The following is a 21,480-nucleotide window of genomic DNA, read 5'->3' as shown; positions in this document are numbered from 1 at the left end:
TGTCAGGACCTGTAGGGAAGTTGTGGCAGCGATTTGAGCCCTGGTGCTATTTGACCATACAGTCCAAGCACCAGACTTGTCTGACAAGTACTTTCTGTTTCTAATTGTGCCTTTAACATACATTTAGGATTTAACAGCTCACATACACAAATCTTTAGTACTCACTCCAAGAGTTTAAAAAGGGCTGTTAGGCATCAAAGATGCTACTCTAAGGATAGACTCTTAATCTTTGAATGAGTCACACAAACACTGTGCTAACATGCTATACAGTGAAGGAAAAACACTATTAAATCCCATTTGTTATAAGCAGTTGTGCCATGGAGACTGTGAAAAAGGTTTTTGCAACAGTTCTGTCTTCAGTGAAACTCTCTGAACGCCCTCCACCCCAGAACTAATCAACAAACTTCTTATAAGCCAGTGTATACAAAATGTAATTGGAACATGCCCGAGCAAGAAATGCAAAGCTAGTTGATGAGTATTCATAACCACTGTTGTGGTTGTGAATAAAGAAATGTCCTCATTGTAAACCATCCCAGTTTTGAATTCTCACATGTAGGCCTTCCAGAAGATAATACACTTCACCTAGTGCACCAGGTGCTCTTTTAAAAACTATGTTGATGAAGTCAGGGGATAATTAAGCATCAGATACTAAACAGCAGTTATGAGCTTTCACAGGCAATAGAAATTGCACAGACACCTTGCAGTGAGTGCAAGAATATGTTTTCCTAAACAGATCCATTCCTGACCTCTTGGTTCTGATCATGTTGACCAGCTGAGAAAGTACTTGTAGTAAACAGGCCTGACACCCAAAATCTGGGAAACCAGCTATCATGGATTTGGTAGAGAGACAAAGTGGCAAACTGCAAGTTCCCTAACAAGTTGATCCCACTTGATGCCTGTTTCAGAGGTGTCATTCTCTTTCGGTCCATCTCGTGAGCAGCTTGGTCAGTTTCGTGCTTTCTGCCGTGCTCTGTGGAGTGCAGCTGAAACTGTTTGGATCTTCTTGATGTGTGTTTCAGGCTTGAAGAAGGATCTAGATGCATAAAAGCTAGTCTTACTGTTCGCTGACAGTATTATTTGAACTATCAAAATGCTGCATTCCAACAAATCTACAGTAGCACCATTAAAGTTTGTCTTCAAAGTGCTCTCGTAAAATACTGAGCTTTTAAAAATCTGCCCACTAAGGAAACTGAGCTGTTAGACAATGTTTTCCTTTTTGGAGCCTACGTGCTCTGACTGCTTGCTTTTTGTTTGTATTTCCAAACATGGCTAATATCACTTCTAGTAGTAATCCATTATTTTCCCATTTTTACATGAGTGGTTGTCTCTAAGTTACTGACCTAATTGCTGTCAAGATGGTAGTTTAACAGCAGTTAGTTTTTTTCCTCATGTAAGTGAATAGTCATGCTAGTTATTACAAAAATGTCTTTTAATGTGTATTACCATTTTATTTACAACTCTGCCAATATTTTAATAGTTGGATTAGGTTCTGTGTTTTTTCCTAAATATTTAAAGGAATGCTAATTTTCCTTAAACGTAAGGAAACACTGTAAGAAAACAGTTGCCTTAAGGCCAAGAATTGTACTGGTTGTCAAATAGGGTGCTATGGGCATAAACAGCTTTAGGAAATGGAAAATGTTTTCCCATTTGTGAAAGGGAGGTGACTTAGTTCTTAGGTAAGAGAAAAGTGCAGTAAAATGCATGGATGTTGGGTGATGCAGGAGAAGAGGAGGCAGGAAAGGGATAAAGGAATAAGTAAAGAAACTACTCTTTTGGTTTGCTGATCAGTTTATTAATAATTTGTATGTAAATAGGTGGTTGAATCCCATATTTATCATTGGCCATAAACGGAAGCTTGAAGAAGATGATATGTATAAAGTGCTGCCAGAAGATTCCTCAGAGAAGCTTGGAGAAGAATTGCAGTGGTAAGAAGGAAAATAATTGTTCCCTTTTATTGAGTTTCTGCTGGGGAAAGCAAGAGTTTTATTTCTGGACTAAAATTAGAGGAGGTGGTTGTAAAGTTTAACAAGGTCTGCTGTCAAAAATGCTGACGCACTAACGGCAATATTTAGAACTTGTTTACCATGGAGGCATTTTAATGTCTTTTCAAGTTATACGTAATGAAAATGCATTAGTCTTTCAGTTATGTCATTTGTAATTAATCTGACACTTTGCAGAATGCTTGGAAAAGAAGACTTTTCATCAACTGTTACTGCCGTAATCCGTAATAAATTAATGTGAGCCTTCTGTCCATGGGTAGAATAGCTGTGGAAACTTTTGAAATTTCTCTCTGTGAAAGTGGGGAAAAATGTTAGGGTTTTTTCTTTGTTGTTTTCGGTTTTGAGCACAAACTGAATTAAGTGACAGCTGTCTACCCTTTATGTATGTGTGTATATAAATGTATGTATGTTGAAAATATGCCCCTCTTTAGTGAAGTGGATAGAATGCCTTGGACATCTGAAACTTGTGTCTAGAAGATGTTTTTAGTTTGTTATAAATACTCTTTCATGGACTGTGTACCAAGTCATGTTGTTATGAACCCAGGAAGATCTCTTTCTTTTTTAATAGTGAAATATCTTCCAAGAATAACAGTTTGTCGATTGTCTTGAACCTTGCAATAGCTAACATTTTTGCCCTCAAATAATCTTTTGTTAAATATAATTGGAGGAAGTGGTGTCTCCTGGTGAAAGGTGGCCTCTGTATTAGAGAATTGTGGCCTTGCTATTTCTTGCCATTACACTGAAGGTAGAGCAAATCAAATTTCCTGATAGTTTGGTTGGGGTGAGAGACTCTTCCAACAAGTAAAAAGAATCTGGGAATGAATGATAATGACAGGTCATGCATCATCCTGCTCTGGATGAGTTAACTGAAGAAAAAGGGTAGGTGATAACCTCACAGGAGTGCAGCTTTTAACATCTCTGTAGCTGGAGAGCTTTGCCAAGTTCCACAGCTGTGTCTTGAAGTTCAAGGAGTTAGCTGTGGAGGAAGATGGCCTCTTTCCAATGATTCTTACAGTAAAGGCACACACTTTCCATGAGTCAGGAAATGGTAGAAAATACAGCATGCCAAAAAAAAAAAAAAAGAAGTGGTTTTTAATTCTGTAGTGTACCTGGCCAAGAAGCACACAATATAATTCATAAATAGCCACCTAAGGAAGTAGCCTTTTCTCTTGGGCCAGCAAACACAAGAGAATCTACACAGTTTCAATTTTGACTCTGAAGTATTTAGACAATAACTCTGCAACCCTTCAAGGGGGTTAAAAAAAGAAAGTTTTATTATCCATACTGTATGCCTCAAACTTGTGTGCTGTGTTGCAAAATAATTTGGCTTTCATGCCTTAGACTCATTTCAGCTCTCAAACTAACAAGGTCAGAAAGTCTGGCAAGAAATATTTAGCCTCCAGAAGAAAGGGTGAGTATCCTGTCTGATAACAGCATGCTTTAAGAAGTCTGCTTAAGTTCTGATACTTTCTTCTTAAAATCGTGCTTGTTGTTACTGTCTTTGATTTTAATGTGAACAGATTGCTCTCTCCTTGTGGGCAGACACGTGGTAATGCAAAGGTCTTCTCCACTCTGCTGCTGTAATCCTTGCCTTCAGAGAGACATATGGAGTGTTAGGTGGCAGAACTGCTGCAGACAGTTGCGTTTGTGCCATATCTGCTTGTCCTCATCAAAGCACGTGGTAGAAAGATCCAGGCATGAGAAGAGGTTGTTCATCACAGCCTCCCTTGGGAAGTGCAGTGCTTATATGACAGTAAAGACAGTCCATGCTTCCTCAGTTTAGTCCGTAGTTAGGAGATCATATGGTATTAGGCTCTTAACTAAGTTAAGTGTCTGTCTGAACTGAGAGAAGAAGAAAAAAAGGGTTCCTCATCAGCAAGTATGACAAAGGCAGTAGTAGCCAACAGTGATGAATTGTTTGTGGTTGTGCAAGGACAAATAGGCCTATAATAGTGTACTATGTGTTTATGTGAATGAGAAAACATGACTATCTATTAATTTTGTGTTGTATAAAAGTGAGCATGGCAATCTGTCTGTATATCTGAAAGTATTTTATTCCAGGTAATTGTCTTGTGGTTTTACTTCTGTTCTCCATCACATTTGTGTTCTGTTTGTCAGGTACTGGGATAAAGAGGTGCAAAAAGCAAAAAAGAGAGGAAAAATGCCACATTTGACAAAAGCCATTATTCTTTGTTACTGGAAATCCTATTTAGTTTTTGGAATTTTCACAATGATTGAGGTAAGTGGAGTAAAATGTCATACAACAAAATTCTTAGCTAAGAGCAATGTGAAACTTGGCCTCTTAGATTGCATGACACATCCTGGTGACTTCATGCTGTGCTGTTCATAGAAGCTGTAATGTTCACGTACTCTCTCAGAAAAGTAAAACTCTCTTACTCTCAGAAAAGTGAAAAAGAGCCATAGCTCTATAGAGAATGAAAAATTTGAGTCATAACTGCAGGATTATGGATGTGGGACAAAGAGCTGATTTCAGTGCAATATTTTTGAGACATTACAAGCCCTTGACTTGCATTGTAAGGCTTAGCAGTATTTTATGTATCTGAGTGGGGTGCCCAATAGAAAAGGGTTTTTCTTGCTATATGTAGATGGCTGTAAAGGACACACTGTCATCAGTGTAGTACGTACTCCTTTTTATAACATCAAAGTTTTTATTGGCAATTGAGAGTTCTTTTTAAAGAATCAGCTAAATTTTAATGTGGAACATAGTTCTTTTGAATTATGTGTTGATAAAAATTTTCATTTTTGAGTTCAATAAAGATAATACAGGATGTGACTTGCAGCAGTACTTGGCTCTTGTTTGCCTGGTTACAAACTTGGGTAGCATGGTGTGATATCAAATTATTAATACCTTTTTTCCCTTCTTTTTCTTTCAGGAAACCCTCAAAACAATTCAGCCAATATTTTTGGGAAAAATTATTAATTATTTTGAAAACTATGATCCCTCAGATGAGGGTTTGAATTTTGCATATTGCTACGCAGCTGCTCTGTCTGTGTGCACGCTTATTCTAGCTATAATGCACCACTTATACTTCTATCATGTACAGCGGGCTGGCATGAAGCTGAGGGTAGCTATGTGTCATATGATTTATCGGAAGGTAAGCAAACGTGTTTACAGGTATATTTGGCATTCGACAGCTTTTTCATTAGGGGAGTTTAAAAATACAGTTATTTGTTCTGTTCATGCTTGCAGTTCCGTTGAAGCTACTCATTTGTAAAAATGTAACACATGCCAATATGTATCAGACCTTAAATGTGCATATGTGCTCTTGCTCTCTCTTTGGTCATATGGTGTTTGAATGACAGCTTCAGTCCTCCTAGAGAAGGTGAATTAAATAGCCCTAAAGACTCGGCAGGGGTGCTGATTTTTGCCCGCTGGTGCTGTTGGAAAGGGGCCCTGCCATTGCTGGTTTGTGTGCTGGAGCTGTCAGAAGCAGTTAGAATACAGCAGAAGAGGGGCAGAGCTCTCCCAGGGAACGCTGGCAGTTACTCAGCCCTGCAGGTTCATCCCTGGGGAGGATGTTATACTTGGCTGTCACCACCTGCTTCAGTTCTCTCAGGTGTCTGGGAACAGCTTCACTGTACAATTTCCCCCACGGCACTTTTGTGGTTAATGGTGGGATTTGTTTATATTGGTTTTTCAGCAGTTCTGTAGAACTGGTGATTTGCCTCCTTTGCGGGTCAGAGAGGCTGCGCTCCTCTCGAGCCATCCATCAGGTTAGTTTGGGGACAAGCAGCAGTGCTGCAGTACTGCTGCTGCCCCCTCCGGGCTGAACGAGATGATTACTAATTACGCCGCTAGTATCCCTCCTGCTTTGGTATGAGGAAAGAGGAGCGTGGGCGCCGGAGACGCGGTTCAGAACCATGCTGAATTCTAAAGATAGGTTAGAGCCATGTTTTAGTATCAGTTACCGGTTTTACTGTGGGAGCCCTGGAGTCCTTCATTAAAGCCAATGAAGTGCAGGGATGTACATTTAGTAAGCTGTGATTTTTTTTGCTCTCTGTGTGTCCTGATCAAGAAATAGCTGTCCTTGACTACAGATGGAGCTGAGGCCACTCTGAGATGGACAAGAGAAGTTACAGGTATTACTTCCAGAAAGGAGTTGAGTGACATCCAGGATGATATGTGGGCCTTTGTGTGCTCTGAGGAGCAAGCAACCCAAGCGTATATATATGCTTTCTCTTCTGAAGCTGTTGGCAGTATCCAAACCATTGAGCTGATTTCCACTTCCAAGTGGGAAGTCCCTGCTGGGGGTGTTAGAAGGGAAAATGCTCTATTTTTTTCTTTTTTTTTTAGCTTTAGTACTGCTAGAATAGTGACCTGCCAGTTCTAACTTCAGCAAAGGTGTTTAATTGAAGGATCAGGACTGCAAAGTTTCTTTAGAATGTGAAGAAATTCATGCTAATTTAGCCATTCAACGTAGCTGCCATACAGTTAAGGCAAACCCTTGTACTACTGGTATGGCCATGCAAAGGTTTTGGACAAAGCAGTAAAGTGAGGAGAGTAAAATTGTCCCCATTGTAAGTGGTGATTTCTTTTCATGCATATATTTATTCTCCTCCCTCTTCTGATACTTTGGAAATTATCCTCTGGGAGCTCATCTCTAACATGGCACACTGCTTTCTTGTACATAAACATCTCTCTCTAAGGTATTAATTTGCTAAACTGATTATCATAACAGAGTTTGAAGTTCATGAAATATGTATATAGCAATGTTGGTTTTTGCTGTGTTGATATTAGCTTAGAAGCTTGGAAAAGAAATGTTCATAATATGCACCCTTATTTCTAGAGATGTGATTAAATAGAAAATTAATCTCCCCTCATCTCATAAGTGTTTACTCCTGAGGCTGGAGGCTGAGGTCACATCAGAACATTGATAAACCTTTCTAATCATTTGTCCTCGTTATCTGAGGCTTATAGATAGGTCATACTTCCTCTTTATCCTCATATAGACCTTTGAAAGAATCTGGATGCTGATTTACTAATACTTTTGCAGTGTGTGTTAATTGCTGTAGTAAATACAAACTTGGATTTGCAAGGGTGAATGGTTGGGTGAGAGAGCATCCTTAATGGAGAACTTAAGTTTTAAACTCTTTTCATTTCCTGGAAAGTTAACATGTCATTTGTAAAACCCCTGTATGTGAACACTAAGGTGTTTGTGATCAGTAAGAAGTATTAGTGATGCACACAGGAAGCTTGTAACAAAAATGAAAAACGAGTCTGTTTTGTGGCTCAGTCTCATGTGTTAAAACCAAAGGTTACTTACGGTCTTAAGGTTCAGAGTAAACACTAAAGCAGTTTAAAGTGTGGAGTAGTTGGTTGAGACTGAAAGCTGCCAAAAAAGTGTCAGCAGTTATTTGACCATGTAGTTTTATTATTCTTTTCTGTGGTCAGTTTTCCCTTTTTAATGTGCTTTTGAATTAACTTTTTGGGGCAGAGAAAGGTTAAAACACTAACATGGGAGTATGGGAGGCAAAGAAATGGTTAAAAAAAATGAAATTGGGCCACTGCAATTACATCTTCAGAGTAAAAAAAAAAAAAGAATAACCTAAGGCATCAAGTGGACAAGCCACTCTTATTAGTCCATATAACTAAAACCTTTTTTTCTTGAGAGAGGGTGCTTGCTGGGAAATACGTCTGTACAGAAAATTTATAGACAGAAAGTCAAGGAGATCTTTGTGCTGAAAACAGGCAGATAATTGGCAAATGTAAAATAAAATCAAATTCAAGCTGCGGTTGCTTTTTAAAAAGGTGTGTGGCTCTAGATTAGTACTTCTTACCTTCAGAGTGAATTTATAAATGTTAAGGTCAAAATAGTACTAAAGTCACAGTATACTGACTGTGGCTGAGATAGAGTTAATTTTCTTTATAGCAGCTCCTATGATATGTGGTACTTGTTCCAGATGTAGTAGAAAGGGAAAGTACCAAAACAGAACTTTGGGGGAGAAATTGGTTATATCAGTAAAACTGCTGCTTTGTGTCTGATGTTTCCATTTCCTTCTGCATCCTTTGCAGTCTAGACAGGTCCATTGAGTGGACACTTCAGAAAGTGTAAGGCTTATTTCACTTAAAAAAAAATAAAAAACATTAAAACCCAGTGCTACTTCAGAAGTGGTTTTGAAGCAGGAAAGAAAGAAAAGACTAAAATGGCATTACCACTGACAGTGGTAAAGGCTGTCTTTTCCCGGAGAAGACAAATCAGTCACAGATGAGCTACCTCCTTTTGGCTCAGATGCTTTCTGTCTTGGTCAGAATGAACTAGGGTAATACATTTTGAAACTGTTTTTGCTGTCTGTGTCTGAAATAGCTAGGAAGAGGTCAGAAAGGTGATTCAGGTGATGGGTCCCAGATGTACCCAGGCAGTGGACCACTAGCAAGACACTGGTGCAGTGTTCTTCTGAGTACCTGAAGTGGACTTGAAATGGCAGATACATCTATGTTGTAAAGCAGTATGTAGCAATAGATGCTGTAAACATGCTCTGGTGGGCAACTTCTTCTAACCTACACATCATTCGAACTCCTATTATTATGGCCTACCTGTATCTTAACAGCTTTTCTAGGAGCTTGTCAACCTTGATCTGTGGTGTGGAGTAAACATGATAGAAAAGTGGATGCGCTGTGACAGTGTTACCAGCAGCAACTTCTCTGTTCAGATGTATGGGAAACAAGCTTAAGACAGGGAATGAAGCAATCATTTTCTCAAATAATTTAATCTTGTCTTTCATATACGCAGTATCCTAGATTTATTATTGGAACCTCAGAGGAATTTCTTAGTAGGGCTCTAAATGTTTCTGCCTCTTGGTTTCAGTGTTAGGGTTGGGATTCTCTCTGTGATTAATAGCTTTGTAAAACAGCAGTGAGGTGCAAGAAATGTATGGCCCTTTGAAATTATATTTTGAATAGTACTTTGATGTTCTTGCACCTGATTTAAAATATTGGAACAGAATTTTTGAAACAGTTGTTGCTTTTGAGGTTAGATTATTGATCAGAAAGCAATCCTAATGCTAACTTTTTGGAGAGGGAGAAGTAGATGTACACTGCCTAAAAATGTGAAGTGTTTTGGTGGAGTGAACTATTCTGTTGTGGGAAAATATATAACATGTTTTTATATTTTTTTATATATATATTTTTTTTACTTGTGCTGCAAAACTGTGTTCTCTTTCCAGCAGGAGAAGAAGGAAGCAGGGTCTGTAATCTATAACTTTGAGCTATTTAAATTTGGATCTTTGCGGTCCTGTTCAGACTGCATATTTCCAGATGCTATTTTTTAGGGGCTATTGGATGATCACATACTGTTTTCTGCTGATCAACTTATTTATTAATCTATAGAAATATTTGTATTTACTCTTTTTGCTTTTCATAGCATGTGCTAAACTTCATTTAATGTTCTTCAAAAATCTTACGATTTTATAGGAGTTATTAAGAAGAGAAATTTTTAAAGGGTTATTAACTCATTTACAAAGACAGAAAGCACAGTTTGCAGTGTTACCAAGAACTGATAGTGTAAAACAAATAACTTGAGTTTTTTGTCAGTCAGGAATCTCATTCAAAACAAAATTCTTTCAATTGGCCAAACATTGTCCTGATTTTAATTTGGTCTTCAGGTGGAGTATTCTGCTCCTGTTTTGAACAGATGCTTGTAGTGTAGGGGAGAGCAATGCAAATGAAAAGTTACAGGCTCTTTTGTATAACTTGCTATGTTGGTATTTTCCCATTTTTAATCTCTTCAGATATGAAAATAGTTACACAACTTCTGTTTTCCACAGTCCTTCCCTAAACTTTATTTTATGCTTTCTTCTTCAGAATATTTAACCTAACCCACGTTATCTAAGGTTCTTGAACTGTGCCCAGGTATTCACAGGCAAAAGCTGAGATACACCTTCAGCTTTTGCCCTGGTGTTGTATTTGTGTATCAAGCCTTCTGTGTATAGGTGTACTGTGCTCTATGAGCTGTGACAATTTTGACTGTTCTTTTTTAGGCACTTCGTCTCAGTAATGTAGCTATGGCAAAAACTACCACTGGTCAAATAGTAAATCTTCTGTCAAATGATGTGAACAAGTTTGATCAGGTAAGAATATTACAGGTCTTTCCAAGGGGCTGTTGAAACTGTGGTGTTTGAGTTAAGAAGTTTTTGTTTACAACTGGTGATTGTTTCCTATGAACATTTCTTCTAGCTATTTCTTAAACATCATACAAAGAGAAATACTCTCTTAAAAGATGAGCGGAAAACATACTTTTTTTTTCCCCTCCTTAAGTATTTTCTGAAGCTCAGAGAAGTATTGGTTGATGAAGATAAAACCAAATCAGCGTGGTAATTTTCTACTTTTCTGGAAGTTAGGCAGCTCCATGTACATTAAGGTCTCTGAATCTGGTGCAGAATTCTCACTGGATGCCTCAGTACCTGTTGCAGGCAAAGGTGTTTCTTTAACTTTGTGTTATTAAGGTTTATTTTTTTTTAGGTAAGACCAAAAGCTAATTTTTCTTTCTTAACTGTTTGCCTAGGTAACGATTTTCTTGCACTTCTTGTGGGCTGGACCAATTCAAGCTGTAGCAGTAACAGTACTTCTGTGGATGGAGATAGGCCCATCATGTCTTGCAGGAATGGCAGTTCTAATTATTCTTCTTCCTGTCCAGACCTGCATTGGGAGGCTTTTTTCTTCCCTAAGGTAAGGTTGCATGTGTTGGGTTGCAGGTATTTTTTGTCCTGGATTTTAAAATGGACATACTTGATGGAGGCAGAGTACTGCTGCTGTCTGGTGAGGGTTTTTTGCGTTCTTTCATCTTTGCCCGTGTTTTTTGTAGTTGATAATGTGAGAATTCTGAATTCCTGTTTAGGGACTTGAAGTAGACATTTTTCCAGACACGCAGAAAATATCTGCTACTCATTAGCTGTCCGTTACACTAGAAGAGTTGGGCTACTTCGGTAGCTTACTTGCTGTAGATGTAGGCATAGAATTTTATTTCTTGAGCTTTGACTTCCTGCATTGATACTTAAGGAGTGGTTACTACAAAGGCAGTACTGGCAGTCCTACTGTAGTTTTGATTTAAAGGGGCTGTACAGGAGTTGCAGCAGAAAGCTTTGAAAGTTTCATGTTCAAAGGTCTTGTTCTCTCACCCCTCCAAGACAAAGATGCGGAGAGGAAAAACGGGAAGGAACTGAGAGAGAAAGGAAGAAAAGAATTGTGATGATGGTTTTGATGTCAGCTCTGAGGTTTCTAACTGTAAGGTTCTAGGCTGTGGAGATACAAAATGAGTTTGCAGTAGCTATCCATTATCTGACAAATTTGTTTTTTCTGACTTCCTCCTAAAAGAAAGACTTGCCTCAAGTGAGGATATTGAATTATCTTCAATGTTCTGTCTTTCAGACTTTCCTGTGTATTTAATCATGCTCTACTTACATCATCAGCTTGTAAATAGCCTTTACATCTAGATGGGAATATGCTTATGTTTGCTATTTACACACATGCGTAGTAGCGTTATTCATCCTTGTTGTGTTTGTATTCAGGGTGAATTGGTTCCTTCTAGCTCTTTCAATCACAGTATCACAGTATCACAGTATGCTAGAGATCGGAAGGGACCTCGAAAGATCATCTAGTCCAATCCCCCTGCCGGAGCAGGAACACCTAGATAATGTTACACAGGAATGTGTCCAGGCGGGTTTTGAATGTCTCCAGGGAAGGAGACTCCACAACCTCCCTGGGCAGCCTGTTCCAGTGTTCCGTCACCCTCACTGAGAAGAAGTTTCTTCTCAAGTTTAAGTGGAACCTCTTGTGTTCCAGTTTGTACCCATTACCCCTTGTCCTGTCATTGTTTGCCACTGAGTAGAGCCTGGCTCCATCCTCGTGACACTCCCCCTTTATATATTTATATACACTAATAAGGTCACCCCTCAGTCTCCTCTTCTCCAAACTATAGAGACCCAGCTCCCTCAGTCTTTCCTCATAAGGGAGATGCTCCACTCCCTTAATCATCTTTGTTGCCCTGCGCTCGACTCTCTCCAGCAGGTCCCTGTCCTTCTTGAACTGAGGGGCCCAGAACTGGACACAATATTCCAGATGGGGTCTCACCAGGGCAGAGAGGGGAAGGAGGACCTCTCTCGACCTACTAACCACCCCCCTTCTAATACACCCCAGGATGCCATTGGCCTTCTTAGCCACAAGGGCACAGTGTTGGCTCATGGTCATCCTGTCGTCCACTAGGACCCCCAGGTCCCTCTCCCCTACACTGCTCTCTAACAGGTCGTTTCCCAACCTATACTGGAACCTGGGGTTGTTCCTGCCCAGATGCAGGACTCTACACTTTCCCTTGTTATATTTCATCCAGTTATTCCCTGCCCAACTCTCCAGCCTGTCCAGGTCTCGCTGGATGGCAGCACAGTCCTCTGGCGTGTCAGCCACTCCTCCCAGCTTAGTGTCATCAGCAAACTTGCTGATAGTACACTCAATTCCCTCATCTAAATCATTGATGAATATATTAAATAATACTGGTCCCAGTACTGACCCTTGAGGCACTCCACTAGTTACAGGCCTCCAACTAGACTCAGCCCCATAGACTACAACTCTCTGGCTTCTCTCCTTCAGCCAGTTCGAAGTCCACCTCACTACCTGATCATCCAGTCCACACTTCCTCAATTTAGCTGTGAGGATGCTGTGGGAGACTGTGTCAAATGCTTTGCTGAAGTCAAGGTAGACCACATCTACCGCTCTGCCATCATCCATCCACCGCGTTATTTCCTCATAAAAGTCTAAGAGGTTGGTCAAACATGATTTCCCCTTGGTGAAGCCATGTTGACTGCCCCTCATAACCCTCTTATCCTTGATATGCCTTAAGATGGCACCAAGGACAAGGTGTTCCATCACTTTCCCAGGGATGGAGGTGAGGCTGACCGGTCTATAGTTACCCGGGTCCTCCTTCTTGCCCTTTTTGAAGACTGGAGTGACATTTGCCTTCCTCCAGTCCTCAGGCACCTCTCCTGTTTCCCAAGACTTGGTAAAGATGATGGAGAGTGGTCTAGCAATGACTTCTGCCAGTTCTCTCAGCACCCGCGGGTGCATCCCATCTGGACCCATGGATTTATGGATGTCCAGATTGCTCAACTGATCTCTAACCCATTCCTCATCGACTAAGGCAAACCGCTTCGTTGACCTGACTTCATCTAAGGTCTCAGGGGTACAGGGCTCTTCAGGACTGCCTGCAGCAGAGTAGACAGAGACAAAGAAGGCATTCAGTAACTCTGCCATCTGTGTATCTTCTGTCACCAGGGCACCCATCCCGTTCATCAGTGGGCCTACATTGCCTCTGGTGTTAGTTTTGTCTGCCATGTATTTGAAAAAGCTCTTTTTGCTGTCCTTGCAATCGGTGAAACTTTTTTTAATGAGTTACGTGTTGTTTTCATGTTGTATTTTGAGACTGGTTTTCCAGAAGTATTGCGACTGGCATTGCTGTTGCATGGCTAGGTATGAAGAGAAAGCTGAGAATTATGAAAGGAGACTAACTTGTAGATTTCCTTCTATTTGTAATCATTGTGATAGTCTTTAGTTATGGGCTGTTTCTCAAATAATGAGCCATTCAGTGTTCTCTGTCAAATTCTTCGTGCTTTTTTATGGCAAAACCTGTTTGTGGAACACTTCCAATATATTCTTACTTGTGCATTTTCACTGCATGTGTAATATGCATGCATAAGTATCGAGCTACTTCACTGTTAGGATTTTTTGAGTTTTAAGTTTTTGAGGTTTTGGGCTTTCAGTCAATAGTTAAAATACTTAGTACTTAACTAGTGCCTTGTCCATGATGGTAAGAATTATTATCCCCATTTTACAGATGGGAAACTGAGGCACAAAGAGATTAAGGGACTTGTCCAGGGTCAGACAACAAGGTGACAAAAATCTCTTCTCGAAGGTATGTATTTTTAAAGTTAAGCAGTGGCAGTGTAATGTTATTTGGGTTTTTCCCCCATTCATTAACAGCCACTTGTTTGGATGCAGTGCAAGGGAAAGAATCTTAACTAGAAAAACTTCTGCTTGTCTGCGGGTGCATAAAAATGTGCAGTGAACAGAAAGAGTTAATGGAAAAGCTGAAGTGGATTCCAGCTCTGTAATGATAAGTGTGTTCACATGGCAATTGCTGGGAATCTGCATGGATTTAAGGAAATTGGCCTATAAGGAAGTAATTTAAGGATTAAAGCTTTTGCTAAAATCCAGACACACTCAGTGTGGCAGTTAATTTGTGCTATTATTCAGCATTATACTTGGGACCCAGTCCTGTAAACACATACGTGCACACCAGCGTATGATGCAGGCATGAGCTTCAGTGCTGTAGGAATTTGCAGAAACGGACTCAGTATCCTATAGAATGGTATGCGGTATATTATGAAGTGTTGCTTTTACCTGCAGAGGTACTAGGAATTTTACAAAATACATGACCTAATACATTATTTGAGAAATAGTTCAATTATTGGACTGAAGACCACTGTATATATATTTACTCACAAGAACTCAATCCTTTCACTGCTTAGCCATGCAACTGTTATATTCTCATTTAAAGCCATTTTAATTTTTTGTAAAGTGAAATCTGTCACTTGTGACAGACTTGATTAAAACTGACCAAATATGCCTCATAAAAGCAAAAATATTCTGCAACTTGCTTAATTTAGAATGGTTATGAGTGTCATAAATGGAACTTCTCAGACACTTGCAGAAGTGTGAACAACATATGTTAAGTTTTGCCTTTTGCTGTGACGGTGAGTGTATGGGGAGGAAAGAATGAGCTCTCTCAGTCTTTGAGCAGTTTCTTATTGCTGTCCCTTTTTGAAAAAGGGAAAGAGGATTTAGCAAAGATAATCTTGTTCATGTCAGTACAGTTGGTGCAGGCAAAGCTGTCTTCCTCAGTCTTAATAAGAAATCTTGATTGTATTAGGGCCAAGTTTCTACATTGCTTTTGTTAGGTTTCTTGTATAAATATTTCTTCTTGCATAAATACCCTGCTTCAGTCATCCCAACGTTTATGAATGCTGGTGTTGAGAAGTTGTTTTTCGTAAATGTTGAGCAGGTGCCTGAAATTCTTTCTACTTAAGTGTTTTAAATATTGCTGTTTCTTCCAGAGCGTCAGAGAAATCTGACAAGCAGGCAGGTTAAGCTGACAAAACCCAGCTCACCCCTTCTGAAGAGCTTTTTAAAAGTTTATTAATTTATTTTTATTTTAAGTATGATTTCTGAATCTTAACTTTCGTTGCTATATACAAAAATAAGAAATCCAGCAGGGGAAGGTGTGTTTTATCAAAATAAGGCCTACCTTAGCTCGCTATGTGTGAAGTAAATTTATCTACCTGAGTGAATTCAGAATTGTAATAGGCTTTATTAGCATGGTTTGTACAGTCATTATGTGGTGTCTAACTTCCAATGCTTTTTCCTAATTAAAACTGTGACTTCATTATTTAATTGTATATTTTCTTCCCATTTGCTCATCAGTGCAAACATAATGTGGAACTAAAATAGATTATTTACTTTAGTGATAATTGCAATTAATGCTTAAATAATATTAATTTGTTAAAGCCATATCTAGATTAGCTCTCCTAAATTATAGCTCATGTACTAAGTAATCTTTGCTTTTGAGTTAATCTGAAAAAGACACACACACACAAGCCAAGTTTCTTTAACAACATCAAAAGAGTCTTATGAGAAGGATTGTTGTTCTGGCTTTTCAAAACAGTTTTTAAAAGTAATTCTCTGATTTTTGCTTAGTCCTAAATTCTATAATTTTATTTTTTTTTCTTTTGAGTTGGTTTTTTTTTTTTTTTTGTACACAAATACGTAGTTCAGAGAATACCGTGTATTTGTGCAAGCTGACATATAACTGAGCATTAAATCAACTTAGTTCCCTGAGTACAGGGGATACCAGGAATGCAGATAAACCAAGTCTCTCTGCTGTGTGTCAGCTTTAAGATACTTTTTCAGGAAGACCCTTCAGTGCAATTAAAATTGTGTGAATCCTCTCTACAAGTCAAAGCAGAAACTTCATTAATATGAGTATGTTATGCCATTGTAAATACTCTTTTTTTTGAGAATCTGAGAATTTTTACTTTGTGCTATTTACAGGAGCAAGACAGCTGCCTTAACAGATGTCAGAATTAGGACCATGAATGAAGTCATAAGTGGCATGAAGATAATAAAGATGTATGCTTGGGAAAAATCATTTGCAGAACTTGTGAATGGTTTAAGAAGGTAATCTGGAAAGATACAGCTTGGTATATGTTCAATATCTGTTTCCATTTTTTTACATGTCAATAATTGTTTTATTTTGTACTTTAAAGTGCAGTTTACTTGAACTTATTTGGCTTTTTTTTTTTTTATTTTAGAACTTTCTATAGTTTTAGAGTGAAGTAATGAAAATATAAATCTGATGGGACAGAAAAAGAAAAAAAACCTCTGATATTTATAAATTGTGGTTTTATGCTTCCTTTTATGGCTGTGTTTAAAACCAGCAACTGATAAACTGTAGTAGTTGTAATTAAACAATTTCATCCCCAGTTGTGTAAACTAGTAGCCAAGAGGCAAGACATTTCCCTCCTCAGAAATATATAAAATCTGACTTTCTGTCCTAAATGATAGCATCTGCAGGTAGTACTCTGTCTGCTTCTCTTTCTGTGTTTTGAAGTATTGCTCAAGCCATCTGGGAAGGTGGAGGGGAGAAAGACAGCAGCTCAGAAATTTCCTAGTTGTTCAACTGCAAGGCCAGCTGAGTTGGTATCCTGAGACATTTCATTTCTGAGGTCCATCAGTATCTGGTGAAAACTAAGTCATTAAATTACATTTTCAATCAGTATTTGTGCTTTTACTTAACAGTATGAGAGCATTCAATGCTAAAGAATAAATGATGAGAAATATTCACCTGAACTACTTAATTTTCATGTTATGTCTGGCATGAGTAGAAGTTTGTTATCCTGCTGTAGATTCTGATTATTTTTTATTTGTTATGCTTTTGTAAAGGATTTTTTTTTTTCCTTTGTATCTATGCACAGGCTTGCAAACTTGCTAATGTTTCCTGAGACATTTCTTCCCATGCACATAATCATTTCCTCCTTCAGATATTAGGATCATGTGCTAATTGAATGTTCTTGATTGATTGAAAGCTTTGCTGTCTTGCGTGAAGCCAGAGAGGATATTTCTTGATTGAAAGCTTCCTCAGTGGACATATTCACATCACTAAACTTTAGATTTCCAAATTCAGTGCATCATTAGGGTTAGAGGCTTCCTTTTTAATGACAGAGAGAAAGAAGCTCTTCCAAAACACATCCTGAGCCCTCTTTCTTTTCTTTAACTTTGCTGTAGAAAACTGTAGTTAAGTCTTCCATTCAGCCAGGTGATTTATTGCCCAGTATTTTGCAGTGGCCCTTGACAGTTGCTCAGGTGACATCTGAGCCTCGTCCATTGCTCTTTTTTTCCTGTGGCTGTCCATACTGGTTTCATGTTTGTGCCCTAAGACCGTGTAGTATATTATTTTCAGCCTGTGGGTAGCCTGTAATTTATCTGATTTTTATGGAGAGTAGCACAAAGAACTTGCTGATTATTTGCAGATAGTAGAGAGGATTATTAAGGATTATTAGAGGGTGGTAAAAGTGCTTCATCCAGGATTGTTGAAGTAATTGAATTAGACCCAGTTCAAATAGTTTACATACAAGTGTTCTTTCACTGTACTCTGGAGATCAGAGACTGTGAGCCCTTAAACTGAAAAAATGTCTTTGAAACTCTGAAAGTCTGTCAGTTCAGCCGATTTGGCAAGTATAGTAGGAAAGTTGCTTAACTAGTTTTCCAGTAGAGCATCTTGCATCCTTCTCTCTGTTAAGTGAAAATTTACTTCAGATTGTATCATCATAACTTGAGTTTCTAACCTTACTGTGGAAGGTAATAAAAAGTGATGAAGAATTTCCTTGAGAATTGCCAGAATATTTGGGAAGAGAAATTAGGAATTGTTTCAGAATTTTGTATTCGATATTATTTCAAGCAGATAAAGTCATAGAATCATAGAATAGTTAGGGTTGGAAAGGACCTTAAGATCATCTAGTTCCAGCCCCCTGCCATGGGCAGGGGTACCTCACACTAAACCATGTCACCCAAGGCTCTGTCCAGCCTGGCCTTGAACACTGCCAGGGATGGAGCATTCACAACTTCCTCCGGCAACTCATTCCAGTGCCTCACCACCCTCACAGTAAAGAACTTCCTCCTTATATCCGATCTAAACTTCCCCTGTTTAAGTTTGAGCCCATTACCCCTTGTCCTATCACTGCAGTTCCTAATGAAGAGTCCCTCCCCAGCATCCCTATAGGTCCCCTTCAGATACTGGAAGGCTGCTATGAGGTCTCCACGCAGCCTTCTCTTCTCCAGGCTGAACAGCCCCAACTTTCTCAGCCTGTCTTCATAAGGGAGGTGCTCCAGTCCCCTGATCATCCTCATGGCCCTCCTCTGGACTTGTTCCAACAGTTCCATGTCCTTTTTATGTTGAGGACACCAGAACTGCACACAATACTCCAAGTGAGGTCTCACAAGAGCAGAGTAGAGGGGCAGGATCACCTCCTTCGACCTGCTGGTCACGCTCCTTTTGACGCAGCCCTTGTTGTTTTTCATGTGCCTTAGCATGCCTTCCAGGAGAATCTGCTCCAAGATTTTGCCATGCACAGAGGTGAGACTGACTGGTCTGTAATTCCTGGGTCATTCATTTTCCCCTTCTAGAAAATGGGGGTTATATTTCCCTTTTTCCAGTCATTGGGAACTTCACCTGACTGCCGTGATTTTTCAAATACGATGGACAGTGGCTTAGCAACTTCATTTGTCACCTTCTGCAGATAAATGTCATCAGGTCCCATGGACCTGTGGACGTTCAGGTTCTTAAGATTATCTCAAACCAGATCCTCTCCTACAATGGGCCTAAGGTCTTCATCCTCACAATCTCTGCTTCTGCCTTCCAAGACTTGGCTGGTGTGGTCAGAGCATTTGCCAGTGAAGACTGAGGCAAAGAAGTCATTAAGAACCTCAGCCTTCTCCAAGTCCAGGGTAGTCAGGACACAAGGGGAAGGAGTAAGTTGTTATGGTGCTCTTGATAAAGGAAGACTTATCTTAATAAGAAGTTCAGACTGATGGCATCCACATTGTAGATAATGCAGTAACCTTTTGAGGGTTGGACTTGGTGAGTCAGTTTGAACTGGAAACTGAAATTTAACTGAAGTGGAAATAGAGAACATACACAGCAGCTTTTCAGTTGCTGGAGGGAGACTCGTGTCTGTGCAGTACTTCAGTCACATTTAGGGTAATGTTTGGCAGAACAATTGGCCTTGCAGATCAGTGTTTCTTGAATTATGAACCTGAATTCCTAGAGAAAGAAAAAAAAAAGCCATGAGCAGGGTCCAAATCACAAAGGATTTAGACTGAGATCAAAGGAAATATTGCAAATACTGTGATCCAGCTTGAGGAACAGCAGCTGAATAATAGCAGATTATTTTTATGTAGAGTAACACAGGTTAGTGTGTGAAAATGACGACCACACCTGGGTCGTAGGTAAACTCTTGGTTGTGTGGAAGTTGCCCTGTTTTTTCAACTCCTGCATATGTGTTGATCTTAAAAGTTTTTGACTGAGCTCTACTGGATTTTGATATTGAAACAATCCAGAGTTTGTGGGTGCTTGGCTTTTATACAGGGGATTTTCCTCTTTGCTCTTACATGCAACCCAGGAAGATTCAGAGCAAATTAGAATATGAATTAACTACTGGTTTGACCAAAGCAGAAGAAAATAAAAGAGTATTTTGGTTTTCTGTCTCCCAAAAATAACTATTTTCTATAGCTACTAAAATATTAAATGTAATAATTTTCCCCACTCGGTTTCTAAGCCTTTTAAATTGTCTTTGTTATTTACCATATAATATACTTAACAGTTCTTTACATGTGAGTTGGGGGGTCCAATGGGAAGAGAAAGGATATGAAAGTGAAATCCTGAGAATTGTTTTCCCTCATCCAGTTGTTAAGGGCAACTCTAACGAGAAAGTTTGATGTGACTTTGTATTTTGCATTTTTAGGAAGGAGATTGCCATGATTATGAAAAGCTCCTACCTTCGAGGACTGAACTTAGCCTCCTTCTTTGTGGCAAGCAAAATTACAGTGTTCATGACTTTCATGGCATATGTACTACTTGGCAATGTTATCTCTGCAAGTCGTGTATTTGTTGCAGTATCCCTGTATGGCGCAGTAAGACTGACAGTAACGCTGTTCTTCCCTGCGGCTGTTGAGAGAGTATCTGAGGCAGTGGTTAGCATACGACGAATCAAGGTACGGTTATCAATTTGGACAGTCTTAGTCTAACATTGTTTTAATGTCACAGACAGCAGCAGCCTTCAGTTTTGCAATTGGATCTCTAATGAAACAGCTTATTTTGAAAGCTGAATGTGTTGCTGTGTATGTGTGTACAAAAACGTGACGTGCACTCTGGGGCTGTCTGAAATGTAGCAGAGAAGTGCACTTGCAAAAAGGTGGTGTAGACATTTTTGAAGTTAAGAGGAACATGTGTACAGATAGTTAAAGATATCCCTGCTCATTGCAGGGGATTGGACTAGATGGCCTTCGAAGGTCCCTTCGAACCCAAACTATTCTCTGATTCTGTGATTCTGCTTCCTCTTAGATACTGAATGTAGGACTTTGGCAGCTATCTCATGTCTGCAAGCTGTTAGCTCAGTTAACTTCTTAACTAAGCTGAGTTAGTTAACTTGTTAAGTCTTGGCTGCTAAGATCAAGATCTTCCTTCTTTTCTCAAAATGCTGTCTGCTAGAGCCTGTTTAAGGTCTTTGTGATTCAAAGCATGATATAATTTTTCTGGTTTTGTCTTAAAATTGTGTTAACTCTTACCCTTGAAAGTCTTTAGAATTTACCCCTTTCCTTTCTAAATGTATTTGAGCTATTTATAAATGAGGCATCAGGAAAGGTGTGCCAGGACTGTGGCTGTGGGACAAAAGTGCATGCCATGAAACTTGAAGGAAAGGTTCTCTGGCTGGTCTATGATGCAGAAGTACAGTAGTGAGTGCAGTGAATCAGTTATGCAGACATAAGCAATTTAATTTTTTTTATTAATGCCTTGGACTTTAAAAGGAGAAGTTGGGAGATCTGCAGCCACCTTATCACTTGGAGAATGCTTAAGGGCAGTTAACAGCTTCTTAGCATGTCCTCATTTTCTTCTGAGTGAAACAACATAAGCCTTTACCATCAAAGCAGTGGAATGCTAAGGTGTTGCAGTGAAGTTTTCACTTCTTGCATGGAAAGATGGAATCAAGCAATTTTAAGATTTGTCAGTGTTTCAAGGAGAAGACAGGGTGGGTTCTTGTGGTCCATTTGCTTCAGGAATTCTGTTTTCTTGAGTGGGTGGTTTTTAAAGTCCTGTAATACTTCAGTGCTACTAAATTACAGTTTTGGGGGTTTTTGGAGGGG

At 39.3% G+C, this 21,480-nt stretch overlaps 1 protein-coding gene across 5 annotated transcripts in view; it reads left to right on the top strand.

The window, feature by feature from the left end:
- The window catches only part of ABCC4 (ATP binding cassette subfamily C member 4 (PEL blood group)), a 154,481-nt gene that overhangs the window by 11,546 nt on the left and 121,455 nt on the right, over positions 1-21,480 (top strand). For all 5 annotated transcript variants that reach the window (XM_062624594.1, XM_062624596.1, XM_062624598.1 and 2 more), the window contains exons 2-8: positions 1,815-1,925; positions 4,119-4,239; positions 4,895-5,116; positions 9,999-10,088; positions 10,523-10,686; positions 16,114-16,239; positions 20,082-20,331. In XM_062624594.1, coding sequence (XP_062480578.1) covers positions 1,815-1,925; positions 4,119-4,239; positions 4,895-5,116; positions 9,999-10,088; positions 10,523-10,686; positions 16,114-16,239; positions 20,082-20,331 — 1,084 coding nt within the window. The remainder of the gene's footprint in view (positions 1-1,814; positions 1,926-4,118; positions 4,240-4,894; positions 5,117-9,998; positions 10,089-10,522; positions 10,687-16,113; positions 16,240-20,081; positions 20,332-21,480) is intronic.

Source organism: Pezoporus occidentalis, unplaced genomic scaffold (genome assembly GCF_034315485.1).
Source record: "Pezoporus occidentalis ecotype Australia unplaced genomic scaffold, CSIRO_AGI_Poc_V1 ctg27, whole genome shotgun sequence".
NCBI lineage: Eukaryota > Metazoa > Chordata > Aves > Psittaciformes > Psittacidae > Pezoporus > Pezoporus occidentalis.
The sequence above is the reverse complement of the archived record's forward strand: the minus strand, read 5'-3'. Positions and strand labels throughout refer to the sequence as shown.